Genomic DNA, 17,148 nt, shown 5'->3' on the forward strand with positions numbered 1-17,148 from the left:
GAGAACATGACCACCTCTCCCCATTTACAAAACACAAGATAAATAGTTCCCAATTGCTATCTACCGTTTTACCTGGCTTTTAAACTGGGTCAAACTCACCTTGGGTTTCTTGACACCACGAATGACACTTGCCTAACTCCGCTCTCCCCCAGAGACCATTTTGATCATAACCAAGCTCCTTTATCACATAACCAAGTGTTTTCCTTGCCTGCATACACCGCTACTCACAACCACACAACAAACCCAGGCCCACCTGAGCACTCATCACCGCTGTGCTGCGCGCATCACGAGGCAAGAACAGCCACGCACCAGGAGCTGAAGAGAAGCGATGAAGAGAAGCAAGCTGTGCTTTCCCTTGCAGGCAGAGGAGCGATGCAGCCCGTACGATTCAGTCCACAGGGAGGCTTCAGCACGCACTCCCCCGCTGGATACTTCCATGCGACAGACCTTACTGAAGAATAACACTTTGCGAGCTGTTCTATTGCTTCTGAAAGATCAGTAAAGAACCAAGCCATCACAAAAAGCAGCTAGATGTCTTCTTATCACAGATCCTAGGAGAAATGGTTACAGCCAATGCACAGATATCTGTTAAGCCGTTTCTTGTAGCTTCTTACTCACGCTTTTTTCTTGATGGGACACAGACATAGAACGGGGAAAGGGAAGCTGAAGGGAGAATTTCATGTATAGGGACACTTCCACTCGTCCAGAACTTCCTCCTCTCTCCTCGCACATAATCATTTACTCCCATGGTCTTATCTGCGTGTGATTCATGGGGTAGTCAAAGCTCCAAGTCCTAGATCCTCAACACAATAATCACGGCAACGTGATAGCTGAGAATACTTTGTGATTATGGGTCTCCTCACGGTCTGTACTGGGAAATGATTGCTTTAAAAAAAAAAAAGGTGTTTTTTCTTTAAACCATCACCTCTTTTACTGTAGCTCTAAGTGGTGGCAGCTTGCCTGTCCAGCAGCCTGTCAGTAATACTGCCTCTGCTTTGACCTAATTGGACTGGAAATACGCCAGTCACACAATTCAGTTGTCACGAGGTAAAGCATTTTAAATCAAAGTATCTGGATCTGTTCAAGTATCAGCTTATCTCAGTTATTGCTCTCATACATTACAGTGTCACTGAATTTAAGGCATTACTTTTGTATCCCCCGGCAACTGTGTTATTTTGAAACCGTAACAAACAGCAAGGACAATAAATGAGCACGCTTTTCATTTATAAGCGCAGCCTAAGCTTTTCATTCCTTTAGCATTATTGTCCCTTTGGGGTAACTAACATTGTCCATTAGTTCAACTTTTTACTGCTAAGAGCATTTAAACCCCTCTCTTCCTTTCTTAGAGGCATGCCACCTGCAGACAAAAAATAAAAAAATAATAATTAAAAGAATATTTATGCACTTAGAGAACTGCACTTCTAAGTTACTGTAGATTTCAGACCAGAAGACAAGAGCACTCCTTGCTGCTCCCCTGATGATGGCAGAAAGCTAGAACAGCTATACTGATATTTAGACAAGGAGAGAACACAACACCTCCCACGGAGCCTGCTCCTCACTTTACCCAAGCACTCTGCAGCGGTCAGTCTTTTTTCTTCAGCTAACATTCCACCCTGAGCCACTTTTTAAATGCAACAAGACACGTCTGAGTGGAACTTTCCATTTACCATCACATGTAAGAACATCAGTCACAGAAATCCCCCCCAAACTTTAAATTCAAAGCAGTACAAAGCACATCAATGCTCTGATTCTGCAGGGACTACTCCAAGAGTAGCACGTGCACCTGTTCAGCGCTAACAACCTGCCTGCACTGCTCTGAAGTCCTGCCCCAGTTCCAAGACAGCTGCTCACGATACAGGGAAACTGGCGGGGAAGGTGGGGAGGGGGCCAGAACACGTGGGGGTGATCGTGCTTGAAAAGCAGCTGACATTTCATTAGCTCTCTTTTCTTTGCCTTTAGGAATGCACTCTTAAAACAGAGGCAGCACAAACATGAACAAACACAGAAAGCAGAAGGTAGAGCTGAAATGAGTTCTGTGAAATCATCACGTCCAGTTTGAATATTAAAAATACCAGAACAAGAGGTGGAATAACAGAGGGACAACACGCACTGGGTGGGTAGCCCAGGAGATGCTGATTCTCTTAGCAAGTTCCTTACCTCGGCGTAAGTGGGAAAAGCAAAGATACCCTGTTTGCTTCATGGAAGGAAAACAAACAACTCACAGAAGTTTTGCACACAGAACAAAGAGTTAATTCAGAAGAAAACCAAACCCAGACCACAGAATTCAAAGCCAAAGCAGAATATTCCGATCCACTGGAAGTTACCATATTCAAAATACAATGCACAGGCTTGAAACACAGTATGCATTCAACAAGTTGCACAGGGAATTCCACACGGGACTTGAGATCTGCAGGTTTGTCTCAGGTGTAACTACTACATGTAAGGAAATAGCATGTTTCTTATAGGTTATGAAAGAGTAATGCTTGTTACGTGAAAGCTAGGACTGTGCTCATCTTCTGCTTGCTGACTGCAGCTCCAGCACCAGGAGGGAACATGATCCCTGGCAGCAATCCTGTTTCCAGAGGAGGTCACAGGAGAAAGCTGTGAGCGCAACGGATTAACACATTTTTCAAGGACATCCATCTCCTCCTCCTTCTCACATTCTCCTTACCTCCACCCAAATCTCTGCTGCTTTGTTTCACATTTTTTCCCCCTCAAGAAAGAGATGGTTTCTCAGCTACTGCAAGGAGTACATGTTTCCTACAGGCAGCCACACTGAAGGAAAATTATGCAGGAACTGTAACATCTAATTCACCTAATTTTGTTACTATTCTATTTTAGGTTATATGATAAAACCTTACCTGCACACCCACAAAAGAGCACAGAGAGGGAAAGAGGTGGTAGCACAGAGGACAAATACTATCCTGCCAGGCTACTCCTAGGCCTGGCTGGAGTCATCAGCTCCATCAAAGGCCCAGCTCTGAAGCCCAGAGGAACAGAGGAGCACAGCGGTAGGCAGGAACCCAAAATAAGGGCACCAAGGAAGGGACACCCTGTCTGGCTGCCTGCCATGGCTTTCCCAGGAGAACCTCAGCCCCCACTGTCCAAATATGAGACCTACCAAGTAGGGTCACAGAGCAGCTCTTTGGATCACCCTTTGGAATAAGGGAGGTTGCTTCCTAGAGATGTGGGACACTTTACCAGCTGTAGAGGAAGAGCATTTTGAAACTGCACAGTCTAAATTAAAACAGGCAGAACTCAGTTCAATTAAGACCTACAACAAAACCCTACACTATTACAGAATGAGGTAGCAACATTCTTATGGAGTCAGAACTGAACTAGCACACAGGTTGAAAACAACTTGGGTAATTGCTGGTCTTTTTTTGTTGTTTTTTAAGATAGAGCACGCAGTTACGGCAAGTAGCTCATGATGTTTCAGATTCAAAGCACATCACAAGACTCAATGTTAACCGAGACCAAACTCCCAGATAAACACTTGGCTATTAAAAGCAAAGATGAACTTATCCATATACCACCATGCTGTTAAAGACATCTTTATTTCATTCCCAGGTGTGGTTCAAGCAGGTCATCCAAAGGAGTTCTACAGACCTGTCATTAAGACAGAAGTAGTATTTGGAAACATTGTTGTTTTTAAATGAACCAGAATGCTAGCTTATGACAACACGTTAACGTTTGCTTTCTAAACACAGCAACAGCGTGCATTTCAACTCCTAGGCAAGACTGCAAAAAGGTTCTAGCAAGACTCTTCCAAGATAGCAAAGTTTTCAGCAGCTTGGTGTCTTTTCTCTCTCAGGCACTGGCACACGAGCTTTCCTCTGTAACCATGCAGCTGAGGCAACCTTTCCCTCACTGCTACCAGCAACGTGAAGACGTCCTCTGAACTGGACCCAACCCACAGATGTCACATGCAGGAAGACTGATATTGGGTACGTTGAAGTGCCTCATCTACTTGAACGGTCTGCAAAATGCCTTCGCGACCTATAATTCTTCTCAATATACAATGCAAAAAACACGCTATAGACCTCTCCCCATTTTCCATATATTTCAGGAAATCAGTTAGTTATAAGCACAAGTTATGGAACATTCACAGGTCGAGAAGCTTGTTTTCACACTGTATCACATACTGTTTCTAGGTTAAGACACACCAGCCATTACGAATGCTACAGCTGGCTGTGAAGGGATTTTGAACTACTTTCCAGCAGCCTTTTAAATCACCATCTATACATCTGAACATAAGAAGGACCAACCCTACAATATTATTGGTACAAAAATTCTATACCACAAATACCAAATACTTTTCAAGGTGTATTTGAAATCAGTGTTTGCATTTCACACAAAAGCATGGGACTAATATTAAAGAAATTCTTCAGCCCCATATGTTGATTGATATTCACTTTATTATGAAGTAAATAAAAACCAAAGCATCTTTCTTTTTAAAACAAATATATAAAAAACCTACCGAGTTGATAGGGTCTGCCTTTTTAGAGCAGTACCAATACAGAAGTCAGTTTCACAGAGAAAAAACAAATACAGCAAGAACCTCAAAGACACCTCCTAATCACGGCTGTACAGAGGAACCTCAAAGACCAGATATTCTCAGGTAGACGGGACTGTGCCTATTCACAAATTTCTTCAGTGTCCGAAATCTTTTCACCTGAGTTTTGCAGCCTTGGTGTGATACGTATTTAAAGTACTTACAATCTAAGCAAAAAGAAGAAAAAGTGATGTCAGTTATACTATGATACAAGTAAACAAAATCCTTCCACTTTTTAAATAACATGCAAACATCTAAGTTTTCAGTAACAAAAAGTAATAAAATAACCCAAGGCACATTAGCAACATAACTGCAGTACTAAATAAACTATCCTCATATTACCCAGGGAAGATTCTACATTTATATAACTGTATGCTGTATCTTGCAGAAAACTGTATTACTCTTCAGATACGTTAAGAAGTAAAACGTCAGGAGTAAAGAAATATTTTCTTATCACATTGGATAAGTAAAATAGAAGCTTGCATCAACACCAATACACACAGAAGCTTCATTAGAGAAAATCAGGACTGGAAAAATTTTATCAGACATCTGGAAATAAAAGGTGGGAGACATCTAATAACATTACTGAAAGCAAAAAAAGCCTGCAACACAAGAAATTCTTTTTACGAATTATGGAAGGTAAATTGTAGAAAAGCTAACAAAAGGTCTAATCATCCAAAAGTCCAAACTCGTCTGTATGTTGTGCTCTCCAGACCATATTCTCATTCTCAACTTAGCTACTGCTTCTCAGCCTGATTTACCACTTAGTTTCAGCAGCATTTCAGAGAATGCTACCAAAGAGGTCACGATCTTCATCTTCCTACCAAACTGTGACTGTTTCCACTCAAGGCCTCCTTCCTAACTCGTTCCAGCACTACAACACTCACATGGTCCTTAGGGACTGTCTCCTCCTCAGTGTTTGCTGATACACTGCACAAACTGTAATCCAGCAAGCAAGCTTTTCACGGTCCTCACAATACCCATTCAGGAGCCTGTTGGCTATTTTTGAAATTGTGCTTTCAAGGTTATAAACAAGAGAATAAGTAGTATTGTGACTGCTCAACAAGGCCAAATAAAATGGAACCCTAAACCAGGATAAGACAAGTTACGCAAAGTATGTCTTACTGAGGAATACCCAACCATTTTAAACATTTTTCCCATGTTCAGCTTCAAAGACCATAGTCAATCCTAGATGAATGGATCTGCATTTCTTACAGGGAGTAGACCAGCTGCCTGTCTCATTCAGGCTAGAGCTAGACATTATTTCTATCTTATCTAGTGAAAAAGGAAAGAACATTTAGTATTACCTTTTCCTAGTAAGACTCCAGCCACCAGAGCTTTTTCATACGTAAGGCTTTCATTTTCCTGCCAATTCCTTTTAGCTAAGTAGCGGCTAAAATGGAAGGCAGGCCACCAGTCCTTTCTGGAGTTCCACTCTTCCTTGATCCAGTCAAGATGCTTCTCAGAACTAAAAAAGGTAAAACAAATTATAGAAAAACTTAAATTGGGATGAAATGGTGAATAGGAGGCACTGAATTTTATACTCAGCTTGCTACAAGTCTCAGCAATTGCTAACAGACTGACCTTACACTGCAGACTGAAGTATTAATTTTAAACAGAAATGCCTTTTTTTTTTAATTAAAGTCCTTGGCAACACTAGTGAGGCAGGAGGTAAACTCTAATAGCCTTACTGAAAGTTGGCAGTAACACAGATTATGGTGTGAAATGAAGCAAGAGCTTGACTCATATGACAGTTTGTCAATAGTAATAAGACATTTGATTCATGTCAACAAATTAGTAGTATGAACAGGTTTGTTTTTAAAAAAGGTTTGTGTTACCCTAGGCATACTCAAAGACTAACTTATCCCAAATACTTATCTTACCTCAGTCCCAAATACTTATCTTACCCCATTAACTCACATAACAAAGACCTTAGACCAAGCATTTCAGAAATGGAAACAACCTATAACAAGAAAGTGATATTCCCCTACTATGACCAAGATGTCCTGTATATTTCAAGATACTCTGAAGTTGTGTCTTCAAATATAAAAATGCAGGAAAAGTTCAAGTATTATGCCATTTTTGTTAACTGTATGCAACAACGCTCCCAGCTTTAATCCATTAACTTCTGGACCTTAACAGCAGATGCTGTAGAAGTAGAAGAAGCAATGAATCAGAAAAATGGGTCAAATGCAGTACTGAACTAATGAATGCATGAATGAATATATGAACTATGAATATATATAAGACTTAAAAATAAAATCTTGTTTGTTGGGAAAAAAAGTCTAGACATTAGAGGCCTTCTGGGCACGGATTGCCTGGAGATGGCTCCTTCTTAAATCAGAGTCCCTGTCTGACGGCATAGGCAATGACACATCAATCCCCAGGCTCAGCTTTTAAGAATACACTGGCTGCATTCTGTAACAGTTACCGTCATCACACAGCAAAGGAAAACACAACACACCAGTCTGTACACAATATATCATGCCCCTATTGCAGCTCAGCAATTCTCAAGCCAACTTCTAAGAATATATGCGTAACAGAGCAGAAGACCAAACAAGTGTTTTTTTTAATTTTTTTTTTTTTTAACTCCTGGAAGAGTGAGAATAGCAATGGGCAGCAAAAGACATCGAAATGTTCGAACAGCTCCTTGTGCATAAGCACATAACCTGGTAAAAACCTTTGTCACATGATGACAATACTGGAAATTTGAGAATTTCCTTCTATAATTTCTTCTTTTCTCCCGGCAAAAGCATACTGAAGCCAAGCACTGCCACAGAATTCAGGTGAACTGACTCTTCCATTCACCAGCACAGAAGATGAAGGCTACAAAGGGGGACTTCATCAATTTTCCAGAGTGGAAGACCTCTAACTGACACGCAAATTCGGTTTTAGTATATTGTATCAGAGACACAACACTTACATTACAATTTGTTTCACCTGTCTTGCCAAACAACTCCATGCTTTTACGTTTTCCTTCGAGCCAGCATAATCCAAGGCTGCAAAAATTACTTCTAGCCCCAGTCGACGTTTTTTTCGTTTCTCTGGGAAGAGATTAGGCCAATTAATTAATTAGATTAGAACTCGTTAGTAAGCAACAACTGAAATACTGTTCTCCATCCAGCCTTCCCACATGTTGCCGCTTTCCCAATTACTGAGGGTTCCCCCATTATCTTCTGCCTTTTCCAAGAGAGAAAAGTTAAGGAAGACTTCCTGGGTCTAGAGCATAATTCATTAGAAAGATCCCCTCTCCCTACTCCCATCCTGCTCAAAAACTGCTGACTCAAGAGGCACACATAGGACTGCTCGCTTATCCCACACTGCCTTGCTTACAACAGTTGCTGCTGTTGTAATCAGAGCTTCCAGCTGGTGCTGCTGTTCAACATGTTCTTTCTATGGGAAGGGAACACAGTGCCCTGGAACACTTCAAGCCCTGAGATACCAAAACAAAGAAATTGGACTGATATGAATAAAACAGGCATTTCACATCAGCAGCTAATGTACCAGAGGAGTTCTAAAAATGACCTATCACAGCAGGTAAATGTGGGGAAAGTTATCTTTATCGTTATAAATTCCGTCTTCAGAAATCAAGTTGTCCACAAGAGCTACAAGAACTTAGCAAACGTGTCATGCATGAACAGAAAAAGGGAGGTTTCAGCCAAGAGGGATTTTTTTCTTTCCAGAAAGAAACAAGAGAAGAGAACCATCTTGATTCCATGACATTTCACCAATCTGCCAACTAGCCGAAACATACCAGCTTGCAAGAAAATATGCAGCTTGGAATGCAATCAATGCATGGAAATTAGAAGAAAATTTTTAAAAAATGTAAGTTAGTCTCCAAATTAGAAGATGTTTCTACCAGCTTGAAAATAAAAACTCTGCTGAAGAGGATCAAGATTTTGTTCTTTGATTGGTAATGATAAACTAAGGCATAGATCCATCGCAATTCCTCCAGAAGAGAAATAAGAAACCTCATTGAGGAAATAGCGAGTCTGGCATTCAGACTAGTGTACCTCAAAAAATATGTATTTTTGAGATCCTGGCTGTGAGTTACAACACACTGCTTTGATCAGCCTTTAAACTTAGAAAGGCATTTGTTTACACAAGTTTGTAAGTGCCTGCTGACTCACGCATTAAAGTTTCCTATGATCAAAAAGTCAGGTTTGGGGTTTTTCTTTTAATAAACAGAACTACATTAATAAGTACAAAGAAGGCTGCAGAACAATTTCATAATATCATTCTAGATTAACATAAAGGAAAAGAGCAAATATATTTAAAGACTTACTTGATTTTTGGAGCATGATATTAAAGTCTATCATTAGTTCATGGGAGGGAACAATATCATGCAAGATCTGAAACCAAAAAAAACAGATACATTATTTCAATGTGAAAGCTTCTCAAGACTACTGCCTGATCAAGAGAAGCACTGACTTCAGAGTTTTGGGTGTCTTAGTTAGGAAAATTAAGCAATCTGGTACCCGAGTATCTTGATACTGAGAATGACTATCAAGGGCCATTTCGCACGTCTGTGACACTACACTAACACAATGGACGAAATACTTTGGTGACTGCTGAAACACTGCACATGAGAACAAACATGATATCCAGGAGCAACCCAAACACATACCCAGTGTCTCCTTCCTAGAAGGCAACATTATTTCCATCCTAGGCCAGTTCTAGCTCCCATCTACTGCTCTGTGCATTGGATCGTGTTTGCAGTATCCATCTGACCAGTTCTTGGATCTGTCACCATGTTGTAAGAGACTAGTGTTTCAAACTAATGCTAAAAACTGCTGTGGAGATGGAATTTTAAACATACAGGCTGCAGTTAAGTTAAGCCTAAACTTAATGAAGCTTTTCTTTGAAGTATTTGCCGTAATACTTGATGGCATTTTAGTGCCATCAAGTGGCAAAAGAGATTGAAAACCATTGTTGGAAAGTTAACAAGATCAATAAGCAAAGACAATGAAAGTGGGAATTTAAAAGCAACTCTGCAAAAGCTTAATGCAGCAAGGCCTTATCTGCCAGCCAGCAGAAGTGAACTTCTGCTGCAGCTTAAATGAACGACTAATTGAAAACAATGAACCTAACTGCTAGACAGGATCGATATGTGAAAAAACCAAACATCTAACAACTTCTTGAATATTGTAAAGATCAAACCACAACAAAAATCAATGCATGTTGTCTACAGGTACTTCCAGAGCCATGTAAACATGCACTCTGAGCTTGTTTCTGCCCTAAGGTACAGGATGCATCAATCATACAGGTAGAACAAAGACTTGAATGCAAAGACTGTAAGGGATACTGTTTGCTCCACCCATCAGCACCCCTCCCACTAAGTTTCCTCTAACCCTCTACTTCCCAAAAAAGAATAAAGTAAGGTAAATACTGTAACAGGAGGCAACTGAACTGTCAGACCACCGTGTAACACAAGTGACCACAGGCTGTATTCATTATATAATACATACCTTGAGTGCAGATACGAGAGATTTCTTTGATGCACCGTGCCTCTTTAGGAACTGATAGAAGTAAACATGAGCGTTGGGATTAGCCGGAAACTTTGAGTTGTAGGCATATTCATTTAATACTTCGCGAGCTTCCTGGTGGTCTCCATAGAACTCCAACAACTAAGAGAAGTTAAGTCTGTCATTAGTTTGCCACGTTATCAATCAAACTCTTACAACTAATTTTGGGCTGCCATAGAATTATGCGATAGCACAGTCTGTGTCTAACAGTGCAGCAGGTTAGATGTAACACCAGCATATTTTAATTTTACTGGTTACTCTCTTATCACAGGTAACCGAAAATTCACACATAGAAGAAAAGGAGAAAAATTTTATATAGGAGAAAATTATATTAACACTTCTTTGATTGTTAAAGAATTACCATCACTGTTCACTGGAAAAAGACATAGAGGCAGCCTGCCATGTCTTCGAAGAGAACTCAGTGACAGAGCTTGGCAGCTGTCAGCACCCAGTAAAATTCCAGAAGAAATGCTCAAAGAAGTCAGAGCTTATCTGCATTTAGAAAAAGTAAGTCTTCTCAAAGTGATTTTAAGATTAACTTTATTTCTTAGTTACAACTTCTAAGAAGATATTTAAAAAACAGGACTGTGTTTGGCATCCAAGATCTAGCATAGCAAGAAAAACATTGCCCTGCCAAAAAGAGAACTTGCTTTCAGGAATTTAAACAAAGCAGCTGTGCTCCTATTTCTCTGCTAGCACCACGAAAACAGAACATGCAAGTTGGTTGTCTTTCCTTTTCCTGGCAACGCAGAAATAAAGCCCTTTGTGTATTCTATGGAGGCTCCGCAGCCCTACCAGGAGCAAACACTCCAAATCAAAGCTAGTGAGGTACCGTGTACTACATGTTTTTTAACAAAACTTCACTGTCACTTGAAGGGATGAACCACACAGACTCCTGATGGCTCTTGAACAGGAGACGTTTACTGCCCTTTTTCACTACTACATATACTTTCCTCGTAGCCCCACACGCCCGAATCTGTCATACAATTGGTTAGAGACCCTCAGACACGTGCCTTGAGCCAGCCAACAACTGGCCACTGCCCAAAGCTCATCTTTAACACTGTAGCCAATTTACTTTATCTTAACCTTGCTCAGGTTTTTGTTTCTACTGCTTGTTTCCTCATTATCTCTAATTCAGGGATGTGTGAAACAGCGCAAAGCCACCTGCGAATGCCTTTCCCACACTCAATCACTCACACACACGAAACTGAACTGCAGACAGACATCTTAATGAAAATTAGACAGGGAAACACAAAAGGAAGATGATCTGCAAAACATGTTCTTACATCCACATAGGATTTCACAAAGAGATCCCAGACTCCAGGTATTTTAATGATCTCCTTTAAGCCCATTGCCGCCTTCCGAAAGCAACTGTGCATTTCCCGTTCAACAGACGAGTCTTCAAGTCCATCCTGCTCTAGGAAAACAGGAAAGAATGCCAGAGTTAACTTTGCTAATCAAGAGAGTTCTTGAAGTGTTGTACCTACAAGACAAACACATTTTGCTAAGCAAGGACTCCAATCAAAGTTTTTAAGAAAAAAGGACTCAGTTCCACCAGTATTGAAATAAGAATTTTTCATTGCTCTTCATCTCAATTTACAATCAATTCGTGGGGCATAATGGGCAGTGTCCCAAGACAAGAATGCTACCAGCCTGAAGACTTTAAACCAACAATACTTAGTTTCAGAGAAATAAGCAGAGACACAGCCAGACAGCCAAACAGGTATATGCAGTATTAGGTGCCACATACAAGTAGCAACCTACATATCCTCACCTTTAGAAAAAGGGAAAACTCAAATACAAGTTTTGGGAGCTTTTGTCAGCACTCAAAATCCTAGCAGCAGTAAAGTACTTATGCATGGATGAAGTCACTGCTATAGGTGAATACACTCCTTTGATGATTCTTTTAGGTGATGTTGGCTGGATATAAGAACTGTGATTCACGGTGAAAGCATTGCTTTGTTTCAGAACAGCATTTCAGGACACTAGAAAAGCGCACGTTAGTGTTCTGTTTTGGCACCACCAGTGTTGCTGATACAGAATTACAATCCACACCCTCAACTTTTGAAGTCTAGCATTTCACCTTGGTGCCTTCATATGTAGACACAGGCAGAAGAGCAGCCCACATGGAAATGCTGTTGCTGCAAACACCAGAACAAGGAAGTTGAAGTTCGCAGCTCAATACAAAAGCTGTACTAGGACTTACCATACTCTAAGAGGATATTCTTCTGCTTAGACCAGCTATAGTAGTCCAGCAGTCCCCTGTAAGCCTGAACCAGTTTCATCTCTTTATCCTGAGCAGTTGTTTGTTCTCCAAACCTCCAGCTTTCTGCCAGGGACAGGTTTTGGTAGGCTTCATCTATTAGTCCGTTACAAAGGAGATGGAAGGCATGCTCTAAACAAACCTGCAATTCAAACAGTCCATACCACAGTGTTTCACGACAAAAATGGAGAGAACCTCAGCAATACAGCAAAGGTCTACACAGACGTGCAGGGCAAGAACAGAGACTCATTACTGACATCCATGTAAAATATTGCAAACGTGGTAAAACATTTTAATTAGAAGCACGTTTTACACATTATTTTTCAAACGGTATCTTTACAAGGAACTTTGGAGAAAAATGCAAGAATGGGAGAATATGGGTGTCACTGGGGGACAGGGAGACGCAACAAGCACCTAAGTAATTTTTCCTGTCAGAAGATGCTGGAGAAAGATTATTAATCAAAAGCATATCTGACGTACAAAGACATATCCCTTGGAAGGAAAAGGGCTTAAGCTCTTGAAATCTGTGTGGCAGGAAGTCATCAGTCAGGTGGTAAACATTCAGCAGTACTTACCAAGGCAGCAAAAAGCAGCTGTCTCAAAAACCTGCTTGCCATTAACAAGTGCTCTGCCTATTTTAGAAGGCCTAGTAATGACCTGAGGAAAACCAGTTGGGTTATACTTGGTAGCTTATTCAGTTTGTTACCCAACTGCAGAATACCTAGAAGAGGGATGTTCTAGCACCCTATCATGTTGATAAGGCACTAAATAAAAGTCTGAGCCTTCAGTTAGCTCCACTAAACTCTTGTACAGAACTTTTGTTGGAGGCCTTGAACAAATACAACAGAATGAAAGAGAGAAGCATTGACACAAATGAGAAACAGTCAAGGAAACCAAAACAACAGGAGTTTGAACACGCCATCATAGGAAAAGAACTACAGCTGGGTGACAGAGAGGCCCACAGAATAATGCTTAGTGTTTTATATACAGATTAGCTGCTTGGAAAGTGAGCAGATATTGATGGCAAAAATTAACTACAACTGTGGTCAGGACCACAGTGGCCAAATTAAGGACCAGACACAAGATTTCACAGGTGTTGATGTGTAATTAGATGTTAACAGGGCATGCGTGAAAATGAATTCAACAGTTTTAAATTAAGAATAACTGAAGAATCTAGGCACTGCTGAAGACTGACATATGTACCTATGATCAAATACATTGATCAAATGAGAAGTGATCAGGTATAGAATAGCCCTTGAAATATCATGCAACTGGTAACTCAAATGTACTATCTTTCTTGACACTATTGTCAATAACATTTCGAGAGAGAGAGCGAGCTTTCAGAGATAGCAATACTGAAGTAAACATTCAGGTAAATGTGTGGAAAATCATCAACGTTGCATTAAGTACACTTACCTTCAAATACCTTTTTACTCCTAAAGTTTTCATCTGTTCTATGAAAGAGTTGAACTCTCCTATGCTGCTATGTGAATGGTTGCACAAAATTTCTGTTCCTATTCTCCAAATAATCTGGGGAAAAAGATTCAAAACTAACCTTAGTATAAAAATGGGATCAGTCATCATATATATATATATATATATAATCTCAAACTTGTAGCAACTGTAGCATATGCATAAAATGTACATTTGAATTGCAAATAAACGATGAGTACTAAGTGTTGTCTACTGCTATTGTTACTTACATATTAATCTAGTGTTGTTTTTATTTTAACCGATGTTCCATGGGTGCTTCGCAATTACTCATTATAAATACAGTACTTCAGCAAAGCTTATGAAAACTGTATCTGTCAGAAGGTTTCCCCTCCTCTTACTAAAAAGAGTATGATACAAAGGTGTTAGAGAAAACAGAAGTTTTCAATGTGTTCCCACAGAGATGTAAGGTACACAATTCTTCGGACTTATCAATACAGATTATTTCCAGTTAGATGTAGCTTTCCCATGTACATGCACTTGTTTTCAAGGTCTGCATACAGAACGTAAACAAATCAAAATAGTTTATTTATCAACTCTGTTTGATCCCCTTCCTCCTGCTTCTATCTCAATATCTGGTTGAGTTATGAAAGCACTGAAAGAGCTAACAAAGACCTCAATGAGACGCTAACTTTCAAATAGATTCTGATTGATGGTATGCCAGTTGAAAACATATTTACTATTTTTCCATTTTAGAAAACTACATGAAGAATGCTTTTCATAGATACGTTACCAATGGAACTAACTTAGACTATGTCAAGTTTTCATCTCTTGTGCCACTGACCTGTGTAAATAATAATAGTTAAAGAAAAAAAAAGAAAACCAAATCCCCGCAACACAGAAACAAACCAAACAACAGTAAGAAAAAAACACATCAGCCTACAAGACCAGAGAACTTTTCAGGAGCACTGAGCACTTTGTCAGGAAGAAAAACACATCAGAGAGCACAGTAGATTCTCAGCATCCCTGAAAGTGAGATCTCAACCAAATCCAAGCTAGATTGGTTAAAACTGCAGAACTGTGCACTGGTTAAATGCACAAAGGCATACTTGTGCCAATGATGAGGTCTGGTGTGCTTTCTGCAGTCTGCCATCCAACAGTTTCTACATCAGCACCTACACAGCGGCTCAGATGTTTTTGGAAGCTTCGATGCCTCTATTTTTTATTTATTTATTTTTACAGGAACTAATTTAACTTATGGACATTTTTTAACTTATGAACATTACCTAACTTTTCAGGTCTTGCCTTGTTTTTATTTAAACTTATGATTAGCTTGCTAAGACAAATGATGGTCCTGAAGATGACAGATGCTTCTTGCAAGTATTTTTTTTCAACTGCAAAAGAACTCTGATAAGGGACACGGGCTTACCTCTGACGGACCCATGTATTCTATAGAATAGTCTTTCTCTAGTGACTCAATGTAGAAGGTCAGAAACTCTGCAGCTCTTCTCCACTGCTTCTGTAGTATGGCATCCTGAACGTAACTTAAACACACTTCCTTGCTCTTCTTGAAGCTTAATTTGTGTTCATGGGAAGATGCTAAATAAATCAAAACACAAAGTGAATCAAACCCACTATTAGTCTTTACTCAGATAACAACATACCTGCTATTTTAGCTCTCTCTCTTAGATGATCTCTCTCAGACACCACAGAGAGTCATCTTAAGCTACATGGTCTTGATGTTAAACACACCTATTTTCTGCAGTAGTGAAAGAGAATATGGCAACAGCTGGAAATATGAAACTATTTATTCCACATGCAGCATACAGCTGAAGGCACTTGAAACAGCAAAGCACCAACATCACATATTACTGCCCCGCCAGAATTAGAAGACCATAGTGCTTTGATAACTTCACAGTATGTTTTGTTATATTTTGGGACCTCTCTCTCTTCAGAGACTTATTGTCAGCTGAGCTTATGGCTCCAGCGTGCTGATGACTCATATGCACACATACAAACAGGCCATTCCAGGACCAACGGTTAAATAATCCCTGCTATAAACACAAATACACGTAGAGAATTATTCTCTCAAGTACAACCATGGAAGGAGACCACTTACTCTGTTTACATGGAGACTGCTTCAAATTCTGTTATGGCACAAAACTGAATTCTTGTTCCCACATTTGTTTAAAGCTCACGGCTGTGTAATAGCTATACACTGCAGTCTAACACACCCCCACAACAAAACCCATGCCACAAGAGCCTTCTTCATCAAACCAACTCCCTACCTGAATGCTGTAGGAGAAGGAATAACTCAAATACTGGCTCAAAGCACTTTTAATACAGCGCGTTCTACAAAAGTACCTCTAATTAACCTACAGTATTGTATGTTATCGCCTTCATGCTTATTTCTAACTTCACGGGTTCTAAATCCTTTGAAAATAAAAGCCATAAAGAACACCCGTGGCTCAGAGGCTGCCAGCAACCCGCAGCGCCCCAGCGAAGGAGGTTAGGGGGGCTGGGGCGGCACACGGGAGGGCCGCAGCGGGAGGACAGGGGGCGGCGCAGGCCGGGGCGGGAGAGCGGCGGCCCGGCCCTTACCGGCTCGGTAGAAGTGCTGCGGCAGGCAGGGCAGGTGCAGCGACGGCAGCAGGGCGCTGCCCGCGTCGGCCACCAAGCCGTCCATGGCGCCACGGCCCCTACAGCTGGCACTGCCTCAGGGCGGCCGCCATCTTTGACCCTGGCAGGGGAGGGGCGGCACTGGCCCCGGCTAGTAGCCCCGGCTAGTGGCTCCGGCTCGTTCTAGCCGGCCCAGCCAAGCACAGCTGTTGCATAAGAGGTACAGCCCTGAGCGCTCGGTGTCCCAGCCACCACCCCCCCGCCATCGCTAGCAGCTCTCGGCTGACAGAGGGGCTCCCAGAGCGCCTAGGCCAGCGACATAACCCTCCGAGGCGGCGCGTGCGCCCTGAAGGCGGCGGCGTCACCGCCATGATGCGGGCGCCCGGCAGCACCGTCGCCATGACGGGGCCGCCCCGGGCGCCTGCGCAGTGAAATGGCTGCCAGCAACGGGACGCACATGGGGTCGGCCCGAACCCGGGACATCCCAAAACACGGGGTGTTTAAAGTCCGCGTTTGGTTCTCCAAGCGAGTCCCGTCCAACCCCCATCCCCACCCTTGCTTGCCTGCCCTCCCTGAAAACTCAGCCACGTGAGGATGAGTAAATAATAAAGTAAATAATAAGCTGGCTCAGTTTAAAGGTTCACCTCACCCAGTATCCTGGTTCGGCTGTAATCAGTAACAGATGGCAAGAGGAAAAATACAAGGCAGAGCAGCCGCCTGTGGTGTCTAAAGATTTAACCTCAGTGTCACATCTT

At 41.4% G+C, this 17,148-nt stretch overlaps 1 protein-coding gene across 1 annotated transcript; it reads right to left on the bottom strand.

Annotated features, from left to right (window-relative positions):
- Positions 1–4,398: 4,398 nt before the first annotated feature.
- Positions 4,399–16,777, bottom strand: TAF1A (TATA-box binding protein associated factor, RNA polymerase I subunit A). The gene is made up of 10 exons (XM_080584323.1): positions 16,376–16,777; positions 15,204–15,373; positions 13,760–13,873; positions 12,287–12,485; positions 11,367–11,497; positions 10,024–10,182; positions 8,841–8,907; positions 7,479–7,599; positions 5,863–6,023; positions 4,399–4,722 (listed from the first exon to the last, which is right to left on the bottom strand). Exons 1-10 carry the CDS (start codon positions 16,458–16,460, stop codon positions 4,601–4,603), a joined length of 1,329 nt encoding a protein of 442 aa, XP_080440449.1. The 5' UTR covers positions 16,461–16,777; the 3' UTR covers positions 4,399–4,600.
- Positions 16,778–17,148: the final 371 nt, after the last annotated feature.

Source organism: Anser brachyrhynchus (assembly GCF_964034855.1).
Source record: "Anser brachyrhynchus genome assembly, chromosome: 3".
Lineage (NCBI taxonomy): Eukaryota > Metazoa > Chordata > Aves > Anseriformes > Anatidae > Anser > Anser brachyrhynchus.